This window comes from Somniosus microcephalus, chromosome 13 (genome assembly GCF_052327205.1).
Source record: "Somniosus microcephalus isolate GS21.2 chromosome 13, FLI_Smic_1.0, whole genome shotgun sequence".
NCBI classification, from domain to species: domain Eukaryota; kingdom Metazoa; phylum Chordata; class Chondrichthyes; order Squaliformes; family Somniosidae; genus Somniosus; species Somniosus microcephalus.
In genome coordinates, this window is record NC_140999.1 from 111295174 (window position 1) to 111319590 (window position 24417).

At 52.0% G+C, this 24417-nt stretch overlaps 1 protein-coding gene across 4 annotated transcripts in view; it reads left to right on the forward strand.

Annotated features, from left to right (window-relative positions):
- LOC147108548 (cas scaffolding protein family member 4-like) overlaps positions 1-24417 on the forward strand; it is a 141476-nt gene that overhangs the window by 77539 nt on the left and 39520 nt on the right. For all 4 annotated transcript variants that reach the window (XM_086005225.1, XM_086005224.1, XM_086005226.1 and 1 more), the window contains 3 exons: positions 12785-12898; positions 21480-21608; positions 22731-24167. In XM_086005225.1, coding sequence (XP_085861351.1) covers positions 12785-12898; positions 21480-21608; positions 22731-24167 — 1680 coding nt within the window. The remainder of the gene's footprint in view (positions 1-12784; positions 12899-21479; positions 21609-22730; positions 24168-24417) is intronic.

A 24417-nucleotide genomic window follows, 5' to 3' on the forward strand; every position in this document is an offset into this window, starting at 1 on the left:
CTGAAGGCACGGCCGCCGATGGCGGAGTGATGGGAACATGCCGCCAGCTATAAATTACCTGTACTTTTCCTGTAGATCCTTTTAACATTTTCCTGTTTTTTTTAACTGCACATACAACAACAACATGCATTTATATAGCGCCTTTAATGTAGTAAAACATCCCAAGACGCTTCACAGGAGTGTTATCAAACCAAATTTGACACCGAGACACATAAGGAGACGTTAGGACAGATGACCATAAGCTTGGTCAAAGTGGTAGGTTTTAAGGTCTTAAAGGAGGAGAGAGATAGCGAGGCGGAAAGGTTTAGGGAGGGAATTCCAGAGCTTAGGGCCCAGGCAGCTGAAGGCATGGCCACCAATGGTGGAGCGGTTAAAATCAAGGGATGCTCAAGAGGCCAGAATTGGAGGTTGTAGGGGTTGGAAGAGGTTTCAAGGATAGGAAGGGGCGAAACCATAGAGGAATTTGAAAACAAGAATGAGGATTTTTAAATCAAGGCATTGCTTAACCGGGAGCCAATGTAGGTCAGCGAGCACAGGGGGTGATGGATGAGCGGGACTTGGTATGAGTTAGGGGTTTCTGTTGCTGACAATTAAGTGAAGCGTGTGTCTGTGTGTGCTCAGAACGCCCCATGAGCTGTGGAGCATACACATCATGTCAGGATGCTCATTTCAGGGTTGCCGTTTGATAAGGCCACAGCTACTGAGTCAGGTTACCAACGCTGGTTGTACGGATTTCTGAAGGTTTCATCACATTACCTGCCACCCCCATCACCACGTCCAGTTAAACTGCCTTTTTTTTAATCCTTCTCCAATATTTTTATAACTAATAAACAAAAGTAAAAATGACACACTATTGTTTTAATGTCCCTATAATTTTTCTCCTGGATTGCTCGCAGATCATTTCTGGAGCTTAATCTTTAATTCCTGGAGACTCCAGGGCAATCCCTGCGAGAGCTGGCAACACCACCAATGCGCAATTTTAACCAGAGAGAGTTTCTGGCTGCAAACCTCATAGATTCAGGTAAATTTTTAAGAGAGACTAAGGCCTAGAAATTCAGTATAGCCACTTTTGGGGCGGTAAATTCGGGCGGGCGCTAAAGTTAGCGCCCGCCGGAAAGTGGAGGCCACTTCGCCGATATTCAGTAGCTTTGGCCAAGGAGTTTGGGCGAGCGCTGAAACTGGCGTTGCACCCCTATCTTTAGGCGCTAAGCCGGCGGTGCAGAGTGATAACGCCGAGGCCGGGCGCAGCACAGGTGCGGTCATGTTTTGATTGACAGCAGACACCCTGACGCCGGCCAGCTCTTAAAGGGGGAAGGGTCGACTTGGTCTGCTGCCACGCCCTGGATACTGCAGCCCTCCAGCTAGGCCTGAACACTGCTGCTGGACCCAAATAGCGCCTGAAGCCATGCAGAAGGCCCGTGAACGAGCGCAGCGCTTCTCAGAGCATGCTTTGAGGGTGCTGCTTAGGGGTTTGGAGAAGAGAAGAGATATCTTGTGCCCGGACAGTGGCAAGAAGGCTCCCAAGAGGCTGTACAGGAGAGCCTGGAGGGAAATCGCCCAGAGGGTCACAGACGACAGCGATGTCCCCAGGACTGGTGACCAATGCCGCAAGAAGTTCAACGACCTCACTCGGTTGGTCAGGGTGAGTACCCTTTCCAGTGTCCTCTTCATCCTTGCATGTGCACCTCACATTATGGGCAAAGGGACCTCAAAGGCCTAATGGCCAGCCCTCCTCCAGCAGCTATGGCACTGGCGTGATCATCAGTAGCACTTTCTGCACTTGACACACTGGCCAAGCTATTCGACCATGGGAGGCAGTGCACACAACAACAGGGCACCACACTGTACTTAGAGGCCGTCCTTTCTCTTGCAGGCCAAGCTGGCGCAGAATCTGAAGAGCCGGACTGTCACCGGGGGAGGCCATGTCCAGTTCCAGGAGCTCAGTGACCTGGAGGAGCGCGTGGCTCGACTCATGCGTGCCCGGGTGATTGGCCCCATTGCTATTGGAGATGCCGACCCTGTGCTGGGCCCCAATGGTAAGGACATGACCGTTTGGACCTCTCTCGTTCCCCTTGCGCTTCAGATCTACATCCTTTGCCACTGTCCCACCAATGCGCATAATGCCACCACTCATGCCTCCCTCACTGACGCCCTGTCCTCACTCTAAAGCTACTCTTGCGCCTTCCTGCTTTCAGCTGGTGAGGAGGAGGTCCCTGAAGCCGCGAGTGTCAGTCCCTCGGAAGAGGAGGACGACGAGGACCAAGAGGAAGGCGGCACATCGGGGGAACCCTCATCCGCGCCAGGGGATGGCAATGGAGGGGACACGTCTTGCCTGGAGGAGAGCCAGGGGGAAGTGTTGCAGGGGGGTGTAGCTCCTGTGCCCAGTGGCGTGCAGCCACGCGGGAAGGGTCGGGCAGCACGGCTGCCTTCTCCCCAGAGGGGGGAAGTGTTGCAGGGGAGGGCAGTTGCTGGGCCCAGTGGCGTCCAGCCACGCGGGAAGGGTCGGCCAGCTCGGCGGCCTTCTCCCCAGAGGGAGAGTCCGGCCTCCAGTCCGGAGACGGTCCTCGCCCAGGAGGTGCGCCTCCTTGATCAAATGTCTGCGGATTCGGAGCGGCGCCACACCGAGTTCATGGGGGTTGTGGGACAGTTGCCTCAGGCCATTGAGTCCCTGGCTCATAGTGTGGCCGATTTCGGGGACTCACAGGCCAGGGGTGTCGAACAACTCGCGGCAGCACAGGACGCGAGTCGAGAGTTCATGAGTGGTGCCGTGCAGACCCTGGCTGGTCTGATGCGGGCACAGACCAGGGCAGTACGGGCACTCACTTCTGCCACACTCGCTGTGTCACGGAAGCATCGCCAGGGCACCCGCCGCGCTGCTGCAGCACAGCGGTCTGGCCTTCACCAGATTGCTGCGCTTGCTGCAGTGCCAGCCCGGCCGAGTGCCAGTGTCTCTGGCGACCAGCGAGCGCCTGGCATCAGCCAGCTTGCCCCCATTGCTGCAGCCGCCACTGCCACTCCCCCAGCAAAGCTGCGACGAGCTGCTGGAGAGACTGATGCTGCCCAGCCACAGCTGCAGCAGTCAGCAGCCGGCCCCTCCAGGGCCGGACCTCGTCTAGGCCGACCCCCAAGGGCATCTGCCGTCACGCTTTGTGCCCCTCAGGAGCCTTCCCCCAGCCTTGCAACACCCACAGGGCCCAGGTTGAGGCGGAGCAGCAGGTCGGGCAGGGGTCGGAGAAGCCTGCACAAGGACTCGCCCTCTCGGCACACCAAGTAGAGTGTGTTGCCAAATGTTTTTTTATATGGGGGTGTTTGTGTTCTGTATGGGGGGGTTTATTTTGGTAAGGCCGAAGATGATGGCAAATGTTTTTTTAGATGGGGGTGTTTGTGTTCTGTATGGGGGGGTTTGTCTTGGTAAGGCCGAGGATGAAGGCCAATTGGATGGACAAGTTTTGTTATTCCTCCCCAGGTTGTGGGAGTGAGATATGTTTTTGACTGTTTTTTGGGGGTGTTGTCTGTTTTTGTGTTTCATGTGGGAAGGGCCCTGAGTTTGTTAAATAAAGCTTTTTATTTATTCAGCTTGTCCATGTGTCATGTTTCAAGTGGTTGTTGCGTTAACCGGCTGAGGGCTTGCGGAGTGGCTGCATTCAGGTGCGTTCATTGCCACAAGTCATTCCCTGAGAGGGGGCCTAGAAGTGTCGTTCAATAAGCCGCCGGCGGACGGCCCTTGGACCTTGTGGCTCCCTCCTGGGCTGGTACTCCTCCTCCTCCTCCTCCTCATGGTCCTCCTGCTCGTCCTCCTGAGGTGGTGGTCCAACGTGAGGTGGCAGTGCCTGAGTCCTGCGGATAGCCAGGTTGTGCAGCATGCAGCAAACGACGATGAACTGGGAGACTCTATCCGGCGAATACTGTAGAGATCCGCCGGAACGATCCAGGCAGCGGAACCGTTGCTTGAGGACGCCAATCGTTTGCTCTATGATGTTCCTTGTGGCTTGATGGCTTTTGTTGTATGCCTCCTCAGCAGGGGTCCTGGGCGCGCGGAGCGGGGTCATGAGCCATGTACACAAAGGGTAGCCCTTGTCCCCGATAAGCCATCCCCTTGGGGGAGGCTGTGCCTGGAACATGTCAGCCACAGTAGTCTGGCGCAGGATAAATGCATCGTGGCTGCTTCCTGGAAAGTGGGCATTGACAGCTAGGATGCGCTGCCTGTGGTCACACACCAGCTGTACATTGAGGGAATGGTAGCCCTTCCGGTTGCGGTAATCCTCGGCATTGTCGATAGGTGCCCGCATAGCCACATGCGTGCAGTCAATGGCGCCCTGCACCATGGGGAAGTCGGCGATCCTGGCAAATCCGACTGCACGCTGCTCCTGCCTCTCTAGGGTCATGGGGAAGGAGATGAATTGGTGTCTCCTTGCGAAAAGGGCATCGGTGACCTGCCGGATGCAGCGATGCACGGCGAACTGGGAGATGTTCGCTATGTCCCCAGCAGCGGCTTGGAAGGAGCTGCTTGCACAAAAGTTCAGAGCCACCGTGACCTTCACTTCCACCGACAGAGACGTCCTGCACATCAACTGTGGACGCAGATCTCTGTGAAGCAGCTGGCAGATCTCTGCAACCACCTCCCTTCTGAAGCGCAGCCTCTTCACACAATGCGCGGCAGTCATGGTGAGATAGGACACCTGCTGCCGGTATTCCCTGAGTGGGTAAGGCCTACGTTGCCGACGCCTGATGGCCCCTCTGCATCTAGGCATGGCTGCCCCTCTCACACAGCGTCTGCGAGCCCTTCGCACATAATGCTGGAACTGAGGGTTGGAACCCCATGCAGCCCCCATAATATACTTGCAAACAGTGAAATCACAATGAGTCAAATTTCCAAGCTCTGGCCAGAAGCCAAAAATACCTCTCCTATGTTGTCCCAAATCAGTAAGGTCTGTTCCTTGGTCTCTGTCCAGAAATCCAAAGCACTAAAGTCATTGCAGCAAAATGGCTGGCCTTTATAGTCCAGTCTGAGTGCCCTTTAATTAGCGCTCCCCGAGGCCTGCAGGGCCTCTGCTGCGTTCCACTTCACAGTTCTTAACAGCGCAACGCCCACATTGGGCGGGTGCCACTGAAGTTCCGGTTTGGGGCGCACAAACAGCGTTGCACGACGAAATGACGTCATAAGCTGCGTGCGCAGCTGAGCGGGCGCAAACACTTTGCGCCGGCGCTAAATGTCAACTGAAGTTGGGCGTAGGCGCAGATCGGCCTGCGCCCGGGCGCTAAGTGCCTAGCGCTCGAAATCTACTCCTCTTATGGCGCTAACGGCTGGTGAACGCAACTGAATTTCTAGGCCTAAATCTCATGTGGATGGGAATTCTGCCTCGTCTGGGTGTAATAAAGAAACACTTCACATCCCAAAACACTTTATAGCCAATTAATTACTTTTTGAAGTGCAGTCACTGTTGTAATGTCTTTTTTTACTCGTTCTTGGGATCTGGGCTTCCCTGGCAATGCCAGCATTTATTGCCCATCCCTAATTGCCCTTGAGAAGCCGCCTTCTTGAACCGCTGCAGTCCGTGTGGTGAAGGTACTCCCACAGTGCTGTTAGGGAGGGAGTTCCAGGATTTTGACCCATGAAGGAATGGTGATATATTTCCAAGTTAGGATGGTTTGTGACTTGGAGGGGAATTTGGAAATGGTGGTGTTCCCATGCACCTGCTGCCCTTGTCCTTCTAGGTGGTAGATGTTGTGCATTTGGGAGGTGCTGTCGAATGTAGGAAACGCAGCAGCTAATTTGCACACAGCAAGGTCCCACAAACAGCAATGTGATAATGACCAGGTAATCTGTTTTATTAGTGATGTTGGTTGAAGGGATAAATATTGGCCAGGGCACCAGGGAAAACTCCCCTGCTCTTCTTCAAAATAGTGCCTATGAGATCTTTTACATCCATCTGAGAGAGCAGACGGGGCCTCGGTTTAACGTCTCATCCGAAAGACGGCACCTCCGACAGTGCAGCACTCCCTCATTACTGGGCTGAAGTGTCAGCCTAGATTATGTGCTCAAGTCACTGGAGTGGGACTTGAACCCACAACCTTCTGACTCAGGCGAGACAGCCTCTCACTGAGCCAAGGCTGATCCGTTGGTTCATACTGCTTCAATGATTGGAGAAATCTGCTGCATTTAGGGCAGTGGTGACCAAACCTTTGTCTTTGTGAGCAATATAGTTGTGTACAGTTTATAAAGTTTGATTCCACATTCTCATTAATCTACACATATCCTGGGCTTGTGATACGAACTCAACTTGGTATTTTGATTTAGGATTTATCATTGAATCATACTAAACTTGATTGTCCTGGCCCTTAATTAACATCACTAAAACAGATCTGGTCATTATCACATTGCTGTTTGTGGGATCTTGCTATGTGCAAATTGGCTGCCGCGTTTTCTACATTACAACAGTGACTACACTTCAAAAAGTACTTCATTGGCTGTAAAGCGCTTTGGGATGTCCGGTGGTCATGTAAGGTGCTATATAAATGCAAGTCTTTCTTTCTAACAGAAGGAGACTATTTGGCCCATCATTAAGAGCTATCCAGCTGGTCCCACTCTCCCCGGCTCTTTCTCCATAGCCCGGCAAATTTTTCCTTTTCAAGTATTTATCCAATTCCCTTTTGAAAGTTATTAATGAACCTGCTTCCACTCCCCTTTCAGGCAGTGCATTCCAGATCATAACAACTTACTACGTAAAAAATAATTCTCCTCATCTCCCCTCTGAATCTTTTGCCAATTATCTTAAATCCGTGTCCTCTGGTTACAGACCCTCCTGCCAGTTTCTCCTTATCTACTCTATCAAAACCCCTCAAAATTTTGAGATCCTCTATTATAACTCCCCTTAACCTTCTCTGCTCTAAGGGGAACAACCCCAGCTTCTCCTGTCTCTCCACATAACTGAAGACCCTCATCCCCTGTATCATTCTGGTAAATCTCCTCTGCACCCTCTCCAAGGTCTTGGCATCCTTCCTAAAGTGTGGTGCCCAGAATTGAACACAATACTCTAGCTGAGGCCTAACCAGTGTTTGCTAAAAGTTTTACATATCCACCATGTTTATCCACCAATGAAGCAAAGGCTCTTTCCAATCAATCCCACAAATTCAAATAGGACAAAGCACAAAATAATACACATGGATTAGGCCGGGCTTCGAGGGCCCGGCCTCCAGGCTTCGGGGGCCCGACATGAGCCTGGGGCCTCAGTTGGGCGCCCCTGATTTAGAGCTCTGTTTACAGATGGTTCTGATAAGGCACACAAACTGCTGTAAATCTTCAATAGTGCAGTGTCCTTGAAGAGCCTCAGCGGTCTCACCGGATGTTTCAAAGATATATTCTGGGGTTAGGAGTTTATACAAATCTGCCACTGAAGGCTTTTCCAATGTACTAAAACCCCCGACTCAGTGTTTTGTGTGCACCATCTACTCTCGAAAGCAGATAAGAATTTCTGGAGCCAAATAGTACACATCCTTTTACTGCAGGAGCTGCAATCCCTCATATACAATCCAGGCAGAGCCCCTGACTGACCCTCAGGTTAAACGTCACTGCAGGACTGAGGGTTCTGCTGTTAACCTTCGCTCAGTCACTGCCCATTGATAAAGAAGCTGTTTAAAACAGTATCAGTGATTCATACACAGAGCACTTTGAGTGATAACTTCCTTTCAACTGCAGTGAGTTGTGTTTTCTTATTATACAGTCGCTCAGTCTTGAAAGGTCAAATTGACCCATGATCCACTGCCTTTGGGGAGAGAGTTCCAGATTTCTACCACCCTTTGTGTGAATAAGTGCTTCCTGATTTCGCTCCTAAATGAACTAGCTTTGATTTTAAGAGTATGTCCCCTTTGTACTTGATTTCCCCACCAGAGGAAATAGCTTCTCCATATCTACTCTATCAAATCCTTTTAAGATTTTAAACACCTCGATCAGGTCACCCCTCAACCTTCTATATTCAAGGGAATACAAGCCAAGTTTATGCAATCTGTCCTCATAATTTAACCCTCTAAGCCCCAGTAGCGTTCTGATGAATTTGCACTGCACCCCCTCCAAGGCCAATATATCCTTCCTGAGGTGCGGTGCCCAGAACTGAACGCAGTGCTCCAGCTGGGGGTCTGACCAGAAGGTCCAGGTCTGATCTCAGCTAGGGTGCAGTAGGGGTTTACTCCCCCATCTGTGGTTAGGAGTGAAACCAGTCTATGATCACTTGAGTTGATGGAGTGGTTCCGCTCACCCCGACCACTATGGGTAGCTCGGCCTGCATTGATGCAGACCCTGGCCAACCTGAAACAGTAGCAGGAGAGAGACTGAACCACTGGCCCATCTTAACCAGTGGAGGGAATCAAAGTCACCTGCTCTGCCCCTGATTTTCTCGGCCTGTCCAGCTGAGTGTTCTCACAGACCAAAGGCATCCTTTGTGCAGGAGATGGTGACAGTTCTAGTCACCCGGAATGTCGACCTGTGTCTAGGCACAACAGTTAGGTCCGGCTGGATGTGCTGAGTGGCTTTTCCTCATATCCTTATACGAATCCGCAAATGGCACAAAGTTCAAAGACAGTTGCGACCTCCTCCCAATCCAACCAAGTTTGTGTGGATTTGGCTCACTGGCCTGCTATTGTGCCCAATCCCATTATTCATCACTCACTGAGCCTGCGGACAGGCTGCACATATCATCTATTGTACGTAAAGCCAAACAAATTAGGCTCCGGGAACCCAAGGGTGGTGGTTGTGGGGAACTCCTTTTCAATGCTGATTTATGATTTTTTTTTTGAGGTTCCTGAGCACTTTCATTTCCACCAGCATTCTTCCACCCTGCACTCTAAAACGCTGCCTAAAGCCCCGATATTCAAACGGGCAAACAAAAGACAGCAGCTCTGTAATGCAAGCGGCTCTGAGAGCCCACAAAGCACAGGGGGTAGGCCTCTGTGCAGGCTCTCAGTCACCCTCAATCACCCTGGCAGGGCACACAATGCCGCCTTGTTTAAATTCACGTAGTGCCTCAGACTCTTTCGCCTCCTTCTAACAGAGACAAGGAACGATTTACAGCACAGCCCAGAATATTCCATTGTCCTACGTTAGTCTCCTTAGCAATTACGAATCTCCGCACAAGCTCACCAATGCGGGGAGTATGAAGGCACTGACTGTCGCAGCCTGACTCTGAATAGGGCTCCTTGGTGTATCCGCAATTTATAGTGACTTTAAATGTTACACTTAACAGCCAGAATCTAGTCAGCTGATGCTCCAACATGCAGGGTGCAGGAAAGGGTTGCCAACTCTCCAGGATTGTCCTGGAGTCTCCAGGGAATTAAAGATTGACTCCCGGCCACTGCCGCAGGCAACACGGGAGAAAAATAAAGTGTATTTTTTTCATTTCCTTTTGAACACTTTTTTTTATTAGTTGTAAAAAATATTGGGAAGAAAGGCTGTATGACTGACGGTCAACAATTGTCCAATCGGGTAACGAAGAGGCTGTTGGCTTCGCACTTGCTGGGCGAAGGCGGGGAGCGCTACAGGGATGGGCGTATTGGGCGACCAGTGGCGGCAGAGTGGGGGGGGCGGGGCAGTTGAGGGGGTTACCGACTCTGGCCAGACCTACTTCTGGAGGTTTCATCACACGACCTCCAGCCTCCAACGGCCCCGCCTCCACACATAGATACATAGATACATAGAAGATAGGAGCAGGAGTAGGCCATTCGGCCCTTCGAGCCTGCTCCGCCATTCAATGAGATCATGGCTGATCATCCCAATTCAGTACCCGGTCCCTGCCTTCTCCCCATATCCCTTGATCCCTTTAGCCTTAAGAAATATATCCAACTCTTTCTTGAATATACTTAATGAACTGGCCTCCACCGCCCTCTGTGGCAGAGAATTCCACAGGTTCACCACTCTCTGGGTGAAGAAATTCCTCCTCATTTCAGTCCTAAATGGCTTACCCCTTATCCTTAGACGATGACCCCTGGTTCTGGACTCCCCGGCCATCAGAAAGATCCTTCCTGCATCTAGTCTGTCCAGGCCTGACAGAATTTTATAGGTTTCGATGAGATCCCCTCTCAATCTTCTAAACTCCAGTGAGTATAAGCCCAATCGACACAATCTCTCCTCATACGTCATTCCTGCCATCCCAGGTATCAGCCTGGTGAATCTTCGCTGCACTCCTTCCATGGCAAGAACGTCCTTCCTCAGGTAAGGCGACCAAAACTGCACACAATACTCAAGGTGTGGTCTCACCAAGGCCCTGTACAACTGCAGCAAGACATCCTTGTTCTTGTACTCAAACCCTCTTGCTATGAAGGCCAACATACCATTTGCCTTCTTAACCGCCTGCTGCACCTGCATGCTTACCTTCAGCGACTGGTGTACAAGAACACCCAGGTCTCTTTGCACTTCCCCTTCTCCCAATCTATTACCATTCAAATAATAATCTGCCTTCCTGTTTTTGCCACCAAAGTGGATAACCTCACATTTATCCACATTATAGTGCATTTGCCATGTTTCTGCCCAATCACCCAACCTGTCCAAATCGTGCTGGAGTTTCACTCCCACCATTGGCTGCCCGACACGTCCATCCTCGCAGTGTCCCGCCTTCCCAGCCAATGGGAAAGTGAACAGATTCTCCATTACTCGATTGGTTGATTCTTGACTGTCAGTCGAACAGCCTTTCTCCCCAATGTTTTTTTTAAACTAATAAACACAAGTGTTCAAAGAAAATGAAAAAAGGAACACCCAATATTTTTTTAATGCCCCTGTGTCTTTCCTCCCAGGTTTGCTGGCAGCAGTGTCCTGGGGATTAACCTATAACTCCTGGAGACTCCAGGCCAATCCTGGACTGTTGGCAGCCCTAGCGGAAGGCCATGTGATGAAACCTCCGGGAATATGTCCAACCAGGGTTGGCGACCCTAATGCAGGCTTGTGTCTGTGCTGGTGTGTGAAGGAGGCAGCCAGCCCCAGCCAGGCAAATCCACACACTCAGTGGGAGCGTGAGCCACCTCACGCTGTCTTCCACGCTTCCTATCTTAAGGTTGCAGAACTGCGATGCCAGAGAGCTGTGAATGGGCCACCTGTCCCATTTGTCTCAGCCAGGCTGGGCAAAGGGGGAGAAAATATATAAATAATACGAATATAATTGCTAGCTGTGGATCAGTTGGTAGCACTCTTGCCTCTGAGGCAGAAGGTTGTGGGTTCAAGCCCTACTACAAAGACTTAAGCACAAAAATCTAGGCTGACACTCCAGTGCAGTGCTGAGGGAGTGCTGCACTGTTGGAGGTGCCGTCTTTCGGATGAGACGTTAAACCGAGGCCCCGTCTGCTCTCTCAGGTGGACATAAAGGATCCCACAGCACTATTCGAAAAAGAGCAGGGTAGTTCTCCTCGGTGTCCTGGCCAATATTTATCCCTCAACCAACATCACTAAAACAGATTATCTGGTCATTATCACATTGCTGTTTGTGGGATCTTGCTGTGTGCAAATTGGCTGCCGCGTTTCCTACATTACAACAGCGACTGACTACACTTCAAAAGTATTTAATTGGCAGTAAAGTGCTTTGGGATGTCCAGGGGTTGTGAAAGGCATCTAATAAATGCAAGTCTTTCTTTCTTTAAAAAGAGAAAACGAAACACTTGTGTGTTTTTTCTCCCTGCCCCTCCTCTCGTCTCCAGCAGGCAGTGTCTCTTGCTGCCGTACGTTTCCACATGCGGTAGTCACTCTCTAGTTACCTTGCCCAAGTGGCCATTATTAATGTGTGAGCTTTGACAGTGAGTGTCAGTAGTCTATCCAACAGTGGAGGGTAGTTAGCAGGGCCTGACCCCACTCTCACCCAAGGTGTACTTTCCACCAGGGGGACGCTGTGCACTGATCGAGAGCAGGACGCCTGCCTGATCTTTCCTCCTCCTGGCCTAGGTGTGCTGAAGTTAACCACACCCAAGAGCAGCTAAGCCCAGAATCATAACTTGGGGCCTTCCTGGTGTGTGTGGCTCAGAGATGATGAGACCCACAAAGCACTGGAGGGGTTACAATGTCCATTAGCTCGAGTCTTTTAATGCTAGTGAACCTGGCTGAGCTTTTAGGAGCAGTTGACTGTGAGCTCCTGAGATGCTTAAACATGATCTGTGTCGAAGCTTTTACTCAGTAGTGGTTGTGATGAAATAACACTGTGTTCTGGCATTTGTATTGTTGTTGTTGTTGTTGTAGTACTTGTTAATGTCTGGAATGTTCTACCGGTGTAATCACTAATGCTCCTCCCTAGCCCCGCCCCTCTTCTGAATGCTCCTCCCTAGCCCTGCCCCTCTTCTGGAATGTTCTACCAAGGGCTGGGTCGGTGATGAATGATGGTTGCCCTGTGTTAACTTGATGCCATGTTCTTACTTAATAAAAGCCTTTAGTTTTAAGCTTTAACCTCATGGATTCGGGCAGTTATTTGGCACATCAGTGGTCTATTTAGCCATGGTAACAGTCCTGGCTTTTAAAAACATTGACGTGACATTTTGGAGCAGGGCTGGATAATTGACTTATACAACAATGAACTTTGACATAACACCAGGGATAGTGCGTAGTGTTGGGAGACTAGAAGAGGGGAAGGGAGACAAATGACAGTGTTTGTGAAACAGTTCCATTTCTCAGCACCAATTCCCTCACCTTTTCCAACACAGAAACATGTACGGACGTAATTGTGACAACTCTCAGACCTCTAGCTTAGATAGACTGTATGGCAATGCACACTATTTGTCTGTTGTAATGTCACCAATGGGTTTCCATTTTTTTTATCTGTAGGCGTCTACTCTTCCCAGAATGGGTCAGGCATTCACCCTTAACTCCATGTCAGGACCTTATGCCGATGCGTACGATATCCCACCATCCCGTGTTCCTGGAATCCTGAACAGTCAGGTAATATAAAGAAATCCCGATCGTGTTTGGGGTGAAACACCTTCGATACATAGACTGGGTAAAGTGCCTTAGATATAATCAGCATCTAAGAACTAGATGGGTGTGATTCTGGGCTATAAACCAGAAGCTGTACAAACCACAGCTGATCCACAATTATCTATCTGAAGACGTTGACTTTTGCTGAGTACAGATCCATTGGTGCTCACAGATCCCCTGTCCCTTGCCCAAATGGCCATTCTTTATAGATGTGAGCCTACACCTTGAATGTCATCGGGCATTCGACCATGGTAGCAACACAGTAGACCCCAATCTTGATCTCACTCAAACGAACATGCAGTGTCCAGCGAGGATCACTGGAAAGTGATGAGTAATGACTCAGTTTTACACTCCCTAACCTGTAGCACCTTGGGATCAGCTAAGTCAGCACAGACCAGGGCTCACAGTCCTCGAATGGTTAAACGTTTGGTAAATACCAACCAGTGTTACTGCTCCAAAGTCAAACTAAAGCAAAGCAGAGCTGAATGTAGCAAGCACAAAGACACATTTGATAAACACTGAATGGAAAAACATATTTAAATTTATGGAAATCTCTTCCAATTACCGATTGAATCTGCATCTTTTTACTTCTAAACATTTTTCAAATCTTAGTGTTCACTCTCACGAACCGATAATTTATGTACATTTTTGAACTGGACATTCCTCAAGGTTTGGCTTCAGTCGATTATGGACAATGGTATTTCTGTTGGCCACAAAGTTGGTCAGAGGTCAGCACCTCCAATTCTTCACAAAGTGAGTCCCAAACTCGGTCCAGTCATTGGGACGAGGAACTGAGCAGAGTCCAGGGGCCTTCATGAAGAATGAGGGTCAAAGCAGAAGGAGAGCAGCACTGGAGGAGGTCTAGGAGCAGGTCATCTCATTATCTGTTCAATCAGTACACCATGTGCAGTATGGGGAAGGGACAGGAGATAAGATAGGATGTAAAGCTTAGGAAAGCTGCTCGTTCAACAGACCATGTGCTCCAGCACTCTTGCCTCTGAGGCAGAAGGTCTCACTGTAGGGTTGCCAACTCTTGTTAGAGGTATTCCTGGAGGTTTGATCATGTGACGTCTGACCACGTGATGTGCGGCCATTGGTGTCTGTAAATTTTATTGCATTTACCTTTTAAAGGTTGGGTCCCTGTCGTTGAGTATTTTTGCTCGTGGTTTCACGCCAGCAGCTGTTGTGCAAAAAGTTCCGAGAACCAGGAGACCAACATGAGCAGGGAAACCAAGGGCGGGGGAGAGGGGGAAACCGAGGGGGGGGAGAGGGGGAAACCGAGGGCGGGGGGGAGAGGGGGAAACCGGGGGCGGGGGGAGAGGGGGAAAGCGGGGGGAGAGGGGGAAACCGAGGGCGGGGGGAGAGGGGGAAACCGAGGGCGGGGGGGAGAGGGGGAAACCGGGGGCGGGGGGAGAGAAGGGGAAACCGGGGGCGGGGGGAGAGAGGGGGAAACCGAGGGCTGGGGGAGAGGGAAACCGAGGGCGGGGGGGAGAGGGAAACCGAGGGCGGGGGGGAGGGGGAAACCGAGGGCGGGGGGGAGGGGGAAACCGAGGGCGGGGGGGAGGGGGAAACCGAGGGCGGGGGGGAGGGGGAAACCGAGGGCGGGGGGAGAGGGGGAAACCGAGGGCGGGGGGAGAGGGGGAAACCGAGGGCGGGGGGAGAGGGGGAAACCGGGGGCGGGGGGAGAGGGGGAAACCGGGGGCGGGGGGAGAGGGGGAAACCGAGGGCGGGGGGAGAGGGGGAAACCGAGGGCGGGGGGGAGGGGGAAACCGAGGGCGGGGGGAGAGGGGGAAACCGGGGGCGGGGGGAGAGGGGGAAACCGAGGGCGGGGGGAGAGGGGGAAACCGGGGGCGGGGGGAGAGGGGGAAACCGAGGGCGGGGGGAGAGGGGGAAACCGAGGGCGGGGGGGGGAGAGGGGGAAACCGAGGGCTGGGGGAGAGGGGGAAACCGAGGGCTGGGGGAGAGGGGGAAACCGAGGGCTGGGGGAGAGGGGGAAACCGAGGGCGGGGGAGAGGGGGAAACCGAGGGCGGGGGGAAACCGAGGGCGGGGGGAGGAGGGACCGAGTGCGGGGGGAGAGGAGGGACCGAGGGCGGGGGGAGAGGAGGGACCGAGGGCGGGGGGAGAGGAGGGACCGAGGGCGGGGAGGGAGGGGAAACAGAGGGCGGGGAGAGAGGAGGGACCGAGGGCGGGGGGAGAGGAGGGACCGAGGGCGGGGGGAGAGGAGGGACCGAGGGCGGGGGGAGAGGAGGGACCGATGGCGGGGGGAGAGGAGGGACCGAGGGCGGGGGGAGAGGGGGGACCGAGGGCGGGGGGAGAGGGGGGACCGAGGGCGGGGGGAGAGGGGGGGCGGGGGGAGAGGGGGGACCGAGGGCGGGGGGAGAGGAGGGACCGAGGGCGGGGGGAGAGGAGGGACCGAGGGCGGGGAGAGGAGGAACCGAGGGCGGGGAGGGAGGGGAAACCGAGGGCGGGGGGAGAGGAGGAACCGAGGGCGGGGAGGGGAGGAGGGGTTTGCGAGGGGGAAACAGGTGTGGGAGGAACTTTGATTCCACCAGTAACTAGCAGTAACTCACTGAAATTGTACCGATAACACCCCGCATAACCAACAGTAATACAACGATGGTGTGGAGATGCCGGAGTTGGACTGGGGTGGACAAATGTAAGAAGTCACACAACACCAGGTTATAGTCCAACAGCTTTATTTGAAATCACAAGCTTTCGGAGCGCTGCTCCTTCTTCAGGTGAAGTGGAGAAATGCATAAAGACACAGCTTATATAGTCAGAGAATCATGTCAGATGTTTACAGGTAACCTTTCCAATTGCCATTTATCACACCTCGGCAGAGAGATAATCACAGCAGTCAAAGGTGTGAATGGTGTCCAAACTACACAGATGCGGCCGGACCTGCTGTGATTTCCAGCCAAAAAAATGTTTTTTGTCTGTTTTTTTGTTTTTCATACAGACCCCAGCATCTGCAATATTTGACCCCTTGTGACCCCACCTCATTGTTCTTTGATGTAATGTTTCCCTGACTGACCTGTTTGGACACCATTCACACCTTTGACTGCTGTGATTATCTCTCTGCCGAGGTGTGATAAATGGCAGTTGGAAAGGTTACCTGTAAACATCTGACATGATTCTCTGACTATATAAGCTGTGTCTTTATGCATTTCTCCACTTCACCTGAAGAAGGAGCAGCGCTCCGAAAGCTTGTGATTTCAAATAAAGCTGTTGGACTATAACCTGGTGTTGTGTGACTTCTTACAGTAATACAACGACTCACTGATAGTCTCTATGTAATTGGTAGCCACAGGTGTAACGCCCAATTTCCTACCTGTGTTAGTGATCCTATAACCCGCTGATATTCACCTGAATCCCCCTACACTGTACAAGGTGCGGTCAGGTTCCCGGGTCAATGCCATTTTTAACAGGCCCCATTTCTCTCCCTCTCGGGTAGTGAGGAACATTCACGGGGGCGATCCAAAAATTTCCCGATATGACATCCGACCCTGCCAATGAGCAAAAAAAACATTTTTAGGCTCATGGCGAGCAAAGATGTTCAACTACGTGGGACCCAACTGTGATGAAATATGCCTTCATCAGACCTGCTTGTATTTTACCTGCTTGTATTGTGTGTACCACACCCCTTTGTTCCTATTGTGTGTATTGGCTACGCCCGTCTTTTGCCATAAAAAGGCCTCAGGAGCTGCATGAGTCATTCACTACCAGACGAACCCGATGTGGGAAGACCTGCTATGCTGCTATGTTCTTAGTGATTAAAAGCCTTTAGTTGAATCCCTTAAAATCCTTGTCTTTGAGTTATTGAAGGCACATCAATCACTAAAACACCAAGATGGATTGACTCCTGAAACCAGAGCGCTTGGGTCTGGACCCCCATGCCTCAGACGCAGCCACACAGTTCGGACACTGGTTCCAATGCTTCGAATTTTTCATTGCAAACTCATCCACTGCCAAAGCCGCAGCCGAAACCGCTACCGGAGACATGAAACTGGGAATCCTGCGAAACTGGGTGAGCCATCGGGTCTCCCCTCTCATCCAAGATGCCACCAGCTACGAGGAGGCCTGCACCATCCTGAAGGCCCACTACACGCAGCCAATAAACGTGGTGTACGCCAGGCATCTTCTGACTACTCGCACGCAGCGGCATGGTGAGTCACTAGAGGACTTTATGCTAAACCTAAAAGTACTGGGCAGAGACTGTAACTGTAAGGCCGTGTCTGCCATCGTGCACACGGAGGAGCTGATTCGAGACTCCCTTATTGCGGGCCTCAGTTCAAATTATATTCGGCAGAAACTGTTTGAAAAGGAGGGACTGGACTTAAAACAGGCTATAGATATAGCGCGATCGCTGGATATGGCCCAGAGGAACGCTGAATCCTGTTCCCCAGGCCACACGGCCCACTCCGCCTCGTGCGCGCCGTGGGGGCCGCCATCTTGGAAGCCATCTTCACCTCCCAGGTCTCAGGCCAGCCCAGCACCATCGGAGCCCCACTACTGCCGCGATGCATCGGGGCCCGAAATGCTACTTCTGCGGTCAGGACAAACACTCCAGGCATCTGTGCCCAGCGAAGGGCACCACCTGTTTTAAATGCGGGAAGAAAGGACATTTCAGCAAAGTCTGCAGAGGGAACCCCGCCTCCAACTCCACCACTGCCGCGTGCGCGCCGTGGGAGCAGCCATCTTGGAAGCCATCTTGTCCACCCTCATGGAGCCCACCATCTTGCCCCGACTACACGGACCTCCAGGACCCACTGGTGGCCTCGATCACAGTGGATCAATCCAGGCCGCATCCGTTGTCTAAATCGATGATGGACATAGAGGTAAACGGGAACAAGGTTAAATGCTTGATTGACTGCGGGAGCACCGAAAGCTTTATTCATCCTAGCCTGGTAAAACGACTTTCTCTAACGATAGTCCCCACACAGGGCAAAATCGCCATGGCCGATAAGACTCATACCTCAAAAATTACAGGTTTCTGCGCGGTTATGTTGTCGGTAAAAGGCAATGATTACAGAGATTTTAAACTATTGATAATGCCAGATCTCTGTGTGAGCGTGATCTTGGGTCTGGACTTCCAGTGTCACCACCAAAGTATCACACTTACCTACGGTGGGTCCCAGCCGCCCCTCACAGTGTGCGGTCTGGCTACCCTGAAGGTCAAGCCACCCTCTCTGTTCGCCAACCTCGCACCCAACTGTCGACCCATAGCGACCAAGAGTAGGCGGTACAGCTGGGAGGATAGACGGTTCATTGCATCGGAAGTAGAAAGACTCAAGCGGGAGGGTATCATCGAATGCAGTACCAGCCCGTGGCGCGCCCAGGTAGTAGTTAAGGGTAGCGAAAAGAAGCAGATGGTGATAGATTATAGCCAGACGGTTAATCTATACACCCAGCTAGACGCCTACCCTCTGCCCCGCATAGCGGATATGGTTAACCAAATCGCGCAATACCGGGTGTTTTCCACCATCGACCTAAAATCGGCATACCACCAGCTCCCCATTAGGCCGGAGGACCGTCCATACACCGCCTTCGAGGCGAACGGACGTCTCTACCACTTCCTCAGAGCCCCCTTTGGGGTAACGAACGGGGTCTCGGTCTTCCAGCGGGAGATGGACCGCATGGTCGATGCGAACCAGTTAACAGTCACCTTCACCATCTGCGGCCACGACCAGCAAGACCACGACTCGAACCTCGCGAGATTTCTGAAAACTGCCCTCAGACTCAATCTCACCTACAACGAGGATAAGTGTGTCTTTAGCACCACGCGCCTCTGTATCCTGGGCTGCGTGGTGGAAAACGGGGAAATCGGTCCGGACCCCGACCGATTGCGCCCCCTACGGGAGCTATCCCTACCAAACACTCCCAAGGCCCTGAAAAGGTGCCTGGGGTTCTTCTCCTATTACGCCCAATGGGTCCCCAATTATTCCGACAAGGCCCGTCCCCTCCTGAAATCAACGTCCTTCCCGCTCACAGCCGAGGCCCACGCCGCCTTCAACAGCATTAACCACGACATTGAGAATGCCGCGCTGCGGGCAGTGGACGAAAACATCCCTTTCCAGGTCGAAAGCGATGCGTCCGACTTCGCTTTAGCAGCCACCCTCAACCAGGATGGGCGGCCCGTAGCCTTTTTCTCAAGAACCCTCCAAGGGCCCGAGATCAGGCACTCCTCGGTAGAGAAGGAGGCCCAGGCCATAGTGGAGGCAGTGCGGCACTGGAGGCACTACCTAGCCGGCAAACGCTTCACCCTGCTTACCAACCAGCGGTCGGTAGCCTTCATGTTTAACAACAAACAGAGGGGGAAGATCAAGAACGACAAAATTCTCAGGTGGCGGATCGAACTCTCCACGTTTGAGTACGACATAATATATAGGCCGGGGGCCCTCAACGAATCCCCCGACGCCCTATCACGAGGGATGTGTGCCAGCATCCAGGGGGACAGGCTACAGGGCCTCCACAATGGCCTCCGCCACCTGGGGGTCACCCGGCTATTCCACTTTATAAAATCCCGTAACCTGCCCTATTCCATCGAGGAGGTCCGGTCTATGACCAGGGACTGCCGCACCTGTGCGGAATGCAAGCCCCGTTTTTTCAGACCCGACCGAGCCCACCTGATCAAAGCTACACGGCCATTCGAGCGCCTGAGCTGAGATTTCAAGGGCCCACTCCCCTCCACCGACCGCAATGTGTACTTTCTCAACATTGTGGACGAGTACTCCCGCATCCCATTCGCCTACCCCTGCCCAGATATGACCAGTGCCACGGTCGTCAAGTGCCTCGGCAACCTGTTTTGCACGTTTGGCATGCCTAACTACATCCACACTGACAGGGGGGCGTCGTTCATGAGCGATGAACTGCGCCAATACCTGCTGTCGAAGGGGATAGCCACGAGTCGGACCACTAGTTATAACCCCCGGGGTAATGGGCAAGTGGAGAGGGAGAACGCGACAGTGTGGAAGGCGGTCACCTTAGCACTAAGGTCTAAAGGCCTCCCCACCTCCCGCTGGCAGGAGGTCCTACCAGATGTACTCCACTCGATAAGGTCGCTACTGTGTACTGCTACTAACGCCACTCCTCACGAGAAGATGTTTGTTTTTCCCCGCAAATCAACCTCAGGAGTATCCCTACCCTCGTGGCTCTCCACCCCAGGGACAGTCCTGTTACGGAAGCATGTGAGGGGCCACAAAACGGATCCCCTCGTGGAGGCAGTACACCTACTCCACGCAAACCCACAGTACGCGTACGTCAAGCACGCCGACGGGCGTGAAGACACCGTGTCCATAAAGGACCTCGCCTCGGCAGGAAGCGACGACGACGACCCATCACCACCATCCCCAGAGGTATCCTCACCACTCCCAGAAGTACCTGCAACACCCCCAGCACGTGGGTATGCCCAGGAGGGCACCACGGACTCCCGGTCGGAACCTGAGGTACTGTTGCGATGTTCAGGAAGGACTATCACACCCCCGGACAGACTAAATCTGTAGAAGGGGTGAATGTGATGAAATATGCCTTCATCAGACCTGCTTGTATTTTACCTGCTTGTATTGTGTGAACCACACCCCTTTGTTCCTATTGTGTGTATTGGCTACGCCCCTGTCTTTTGCCATATAAAGGTCTCAGGAGCTGCATGAATCATTCACTACCAGACGAACCCGATGTGGGAAGACCTGCTATGCTGCTATGTTCTTAGTGATTAAAAGCCTTTAGTTGAATCCCTTAAAATCCTTGTCTTTGAGTTATTGAAGGCACATCACCAACCATTATAAGGCAAATGAAGTAACATTTGCAAACTGTGGGCAAGCCTCATGTGACCAAACATCATGTGACCAGATGTCATGTGATCAAACCTCCAGGAATATGTCCAATCAGAGTTGGCAACACTTGTTCTCTAATGTCCTTCAGGAAACTTAGCACTCCTACCCAGTCGGGCCTTTACCTGCTTCTAGCCCACACTACGTGACCTCTGAAGTGGCCAAACAAGCTACACGGCTGTACAGACAGCCCCATCATTACATGGCCAACATCCTGGAATTCACTACCCAGTACCAGCGACACAAGGACTGTACTGTTTCAAGAGGCCCATCACCTGTTCGGGCCAATTAGGGATGAGCAATAACTATCACCATGGCACCATCATGAAACAAAATGTATATTTAAAAGATCATTGTGAAACTAAGCCAGTCAGACTAGGAAAGTCAAAGATTATTTCCCAGCTGGGAGAAGTGCTACAATCGGCCTCGGGGAGGCTTCAATCTCCTGGTTGCTAACCAGTGGCCCCTGATGGAAGATGCATGTTATTGAGCCTAGGTATGGGTTCAGCAGTGATGGCCTTTCTCCTCCCCTTACTCCCCCCCCCCCCCCTGTTGAATGAATGCCCAGCTAACACTCACCCTCCAGGCTAAAAGAACACAATCCTCATTTCTACTGTCTACACATCTTACTACATTTTATATGAAAGGCCTGTTTTCACCAGGAAGGTTTAGCTGCTCTTACATTACAGTACTTTGCAAATATTTTTTCCAATAGATGTGTGGCAGTCCTGGCACAGCAAGGAAATATTCAATGTTCCAAACGGAGAGTGAGAAGCGTCTAATCCAGCAGCTGTATGACATTCCATTGAGCTTCGAGGGGCCCAGAGATACAACCCAGCAGCAGGTAAGAAGAAAGGGCTTGTATTTATATCGCATCTGATTGTGTCTCTTAGAAAGATCCCAAATTGCCTCACTTAAGAAAATTGCATTTCTATAGCACCTTTCACGACTTCAGGATGTCCCAAAGCGCTTTACAACCAAAAATACTTTTGAAGTGGGGTCACTGCTGTAATGTAGGAAAGGCAGAAGCCAATTTGCGCAGAGCAAGGTCCCACAAACAGCAATGTGGTAACAACCAGACAGTCTGTTTTAGTGATGTTAGTTGAGGGATAAATATTGGCCCCAGGACACCCCTGCTCTTCTTTGAAATAGTACCATGGGATCTTTTACATTCACCTGAGAGAGCAGACAGGGCCTCGGTTTAATGTCTCATCTGAAAGACGGCACCTCCGACAGTGCAGCACTCCCTCAGCCCTGCATTGGAGTGTCAGCCTGGAATATGGTCTCAAGTCTCGGGAGTGGGACTTGAATCCACAACCTTCTGACTCAGAGGTGAGTGTGCTACCCACTGACTGAGTAATTACTTACTTAGTTACCGTTGTATGTAGGTGAACGATTCCCGCAGCTACTCATGTTGCCAGTTATTAACTTAAAGCTGTTGTGACCAAGGCAGCAGGACATGGATTTGCATTTGTGATTCCCGCACATGGCAACAGTTTGCCACAAATATAGAATTTCTCAGCTTTTTCAAAAATAAAAGAATTCTGCCAGCGTTGCTCTTTACTTCTCCCTCCATCTCTCCTCAGGGTGCTGACTCATTGCTGGGGAGCAGGTCCAGAGGCACTGGCCGTCCTCTCTGGTACCTCACCCATACGCCCATTCTTCACGTGGGGGATAGGGAATGCCACGAGGATATTCCCTTTTGAGGAGCATCACAGTTGAATTTGATTGGACCTCAACTGACGTGGGTATAAGAGTGTCCCGCAGCAGGGGTCACTCGATAGTGACCAGAAGTGAGGAATCCTGGGTGGTTTGGTCTCTCGCTAGGCTGAGAGGACTCAAGCCAATTTCAGCACCCCTGCTCTAAGTGAGATTAGATCCTAGTCTGTATGACTTGGTAGAACACCAGCTGGAAGAGTTCACTCATGGAGAATGATTCTAAAGATGTGTGTGTGTGTTTCTCTAGGTGTACAACGTCCCTCCAAGAGTGTGCACAGATGGACCTGAGAGAGACAGCACCTACGACATCCCAGCATCGTATGGAAGGGAGCCTCAGAGAATATCGATTGGGTCATACTGCACATTGCCAACCCCGCATAAGCTCAACTGGGACCAACACGGCGAATCCAGAGCTTCAAAACAAGCGTTATATGATGTTCCATCACCAAGGGACGAAGCCGCCATCTCAAGGGAAGCCCTTTACGATGTTCCCCCGACCAAGGGTGGGGCCGGGGATCTGCCTTACTACGGCACGCTGCCAACCAGGCTGCATGCCGACACCGGGAGCCAACCTCTGTACGACATACCACCCTTGAAGAATGGATCGTCCTCCAACCAGTCGCTTTACGACATCCCCCCGTCACGCGAACACACCGCCTTCAACCAAGTTAATCGTCTGTCGAGATTTTCGGAAATTTACGACGTTCCCGTGAACATTCCCAAGCCCACTCTGGATTGGCCGCGCCCAATGCAACAAAACATTTACGATCTCCCAAGGATTTCTCCACCAGCCGGGCCGAAAGACGCAGCCAACGCAAGGAACCTTCGGGAGCCCGTGTACGATGTTCCTCCACAGGTCTCCAAAGACGTTCCAACTACCCAAGAGAGGGCCGATAGCTCCAGTGCGGAACGCAGACAGAGCATTGCGCCCGCTGCTTCAGGCAAGCCTCCAGTTCCTACTGTGCCCATGTCGGCAAAGGAAATAACCCTGGACGTCGAACTGGCCATTGAGAGGTTGGTGCAGCTACAGCAGCGGGTAGCCAGCTCGGTGGCGAGCATCATGGTCTTTGTCAGCAGTAAATGGAGGCTCCATGAGCACCTGGAGGAGCACCTGACCGAGATCCACTCCGCGGCGGACAATGTCATGAAATGCCTGGGCACCTTCATGGGCTTTGTACAGGGGGTGAAGGTCAATGCCACGCGCCTGACGGACAGCAATCTCCAGAACCGGCTGTGCAAACAGTTGCAGATTCTGGAGGACTCGCACCAGATCATGGTCAAGACCAGCCTAGCGCTAAGTGACTGCAGCTGGTCTCTCAGTGTCCTGGTGGTGAGCAAACCCCAGGCCAGCCCCGACGACCTTGATCGCTTCGTCATGGTAACGCGGACCATCCCAGATGATGTTAAACGACTTGCATCCATAATAATTGCAAATGGGAAACTTCTCTTCAACCGGGCTCAGAGACAGGAAGGTCAGCGCCAGCAGCAAACCCCTTCAACACTGGACAAACAACAAGTGATCAATAACAATCATCCTCGTCTGCTGAGAACGGGCAAAGGGATCATTATTAAACAGAAAGCCCCATTGCCCACACCTCCACGGAGGGAACATAATTCAAAACCAAGCCACCAGTTAATGGCCAAGCAAACTCAGATAGAGGATTGCGACTATGTCCAGTTACAGGTTAGTATATTAACAGGCGACAGCACAATGACTGTGTCTCATTGAAACATACAAGATTCTGAGGGGGATTGACAGGGTAGATGCTGAGAAGCTGTTTCCCCTGGCTGGATAGTCTCGAACTAGGGGGCATAGTCTTAGGATAAGGGGTCGGCCATTTAGGACTGAGATGAGGAGGAATTTCTTCACTCAGAGGGTTGTGAATCTTTGGAATTCTCTGCCCCAGAGAGCTGCGGATGCTGAGTCGTTGAGT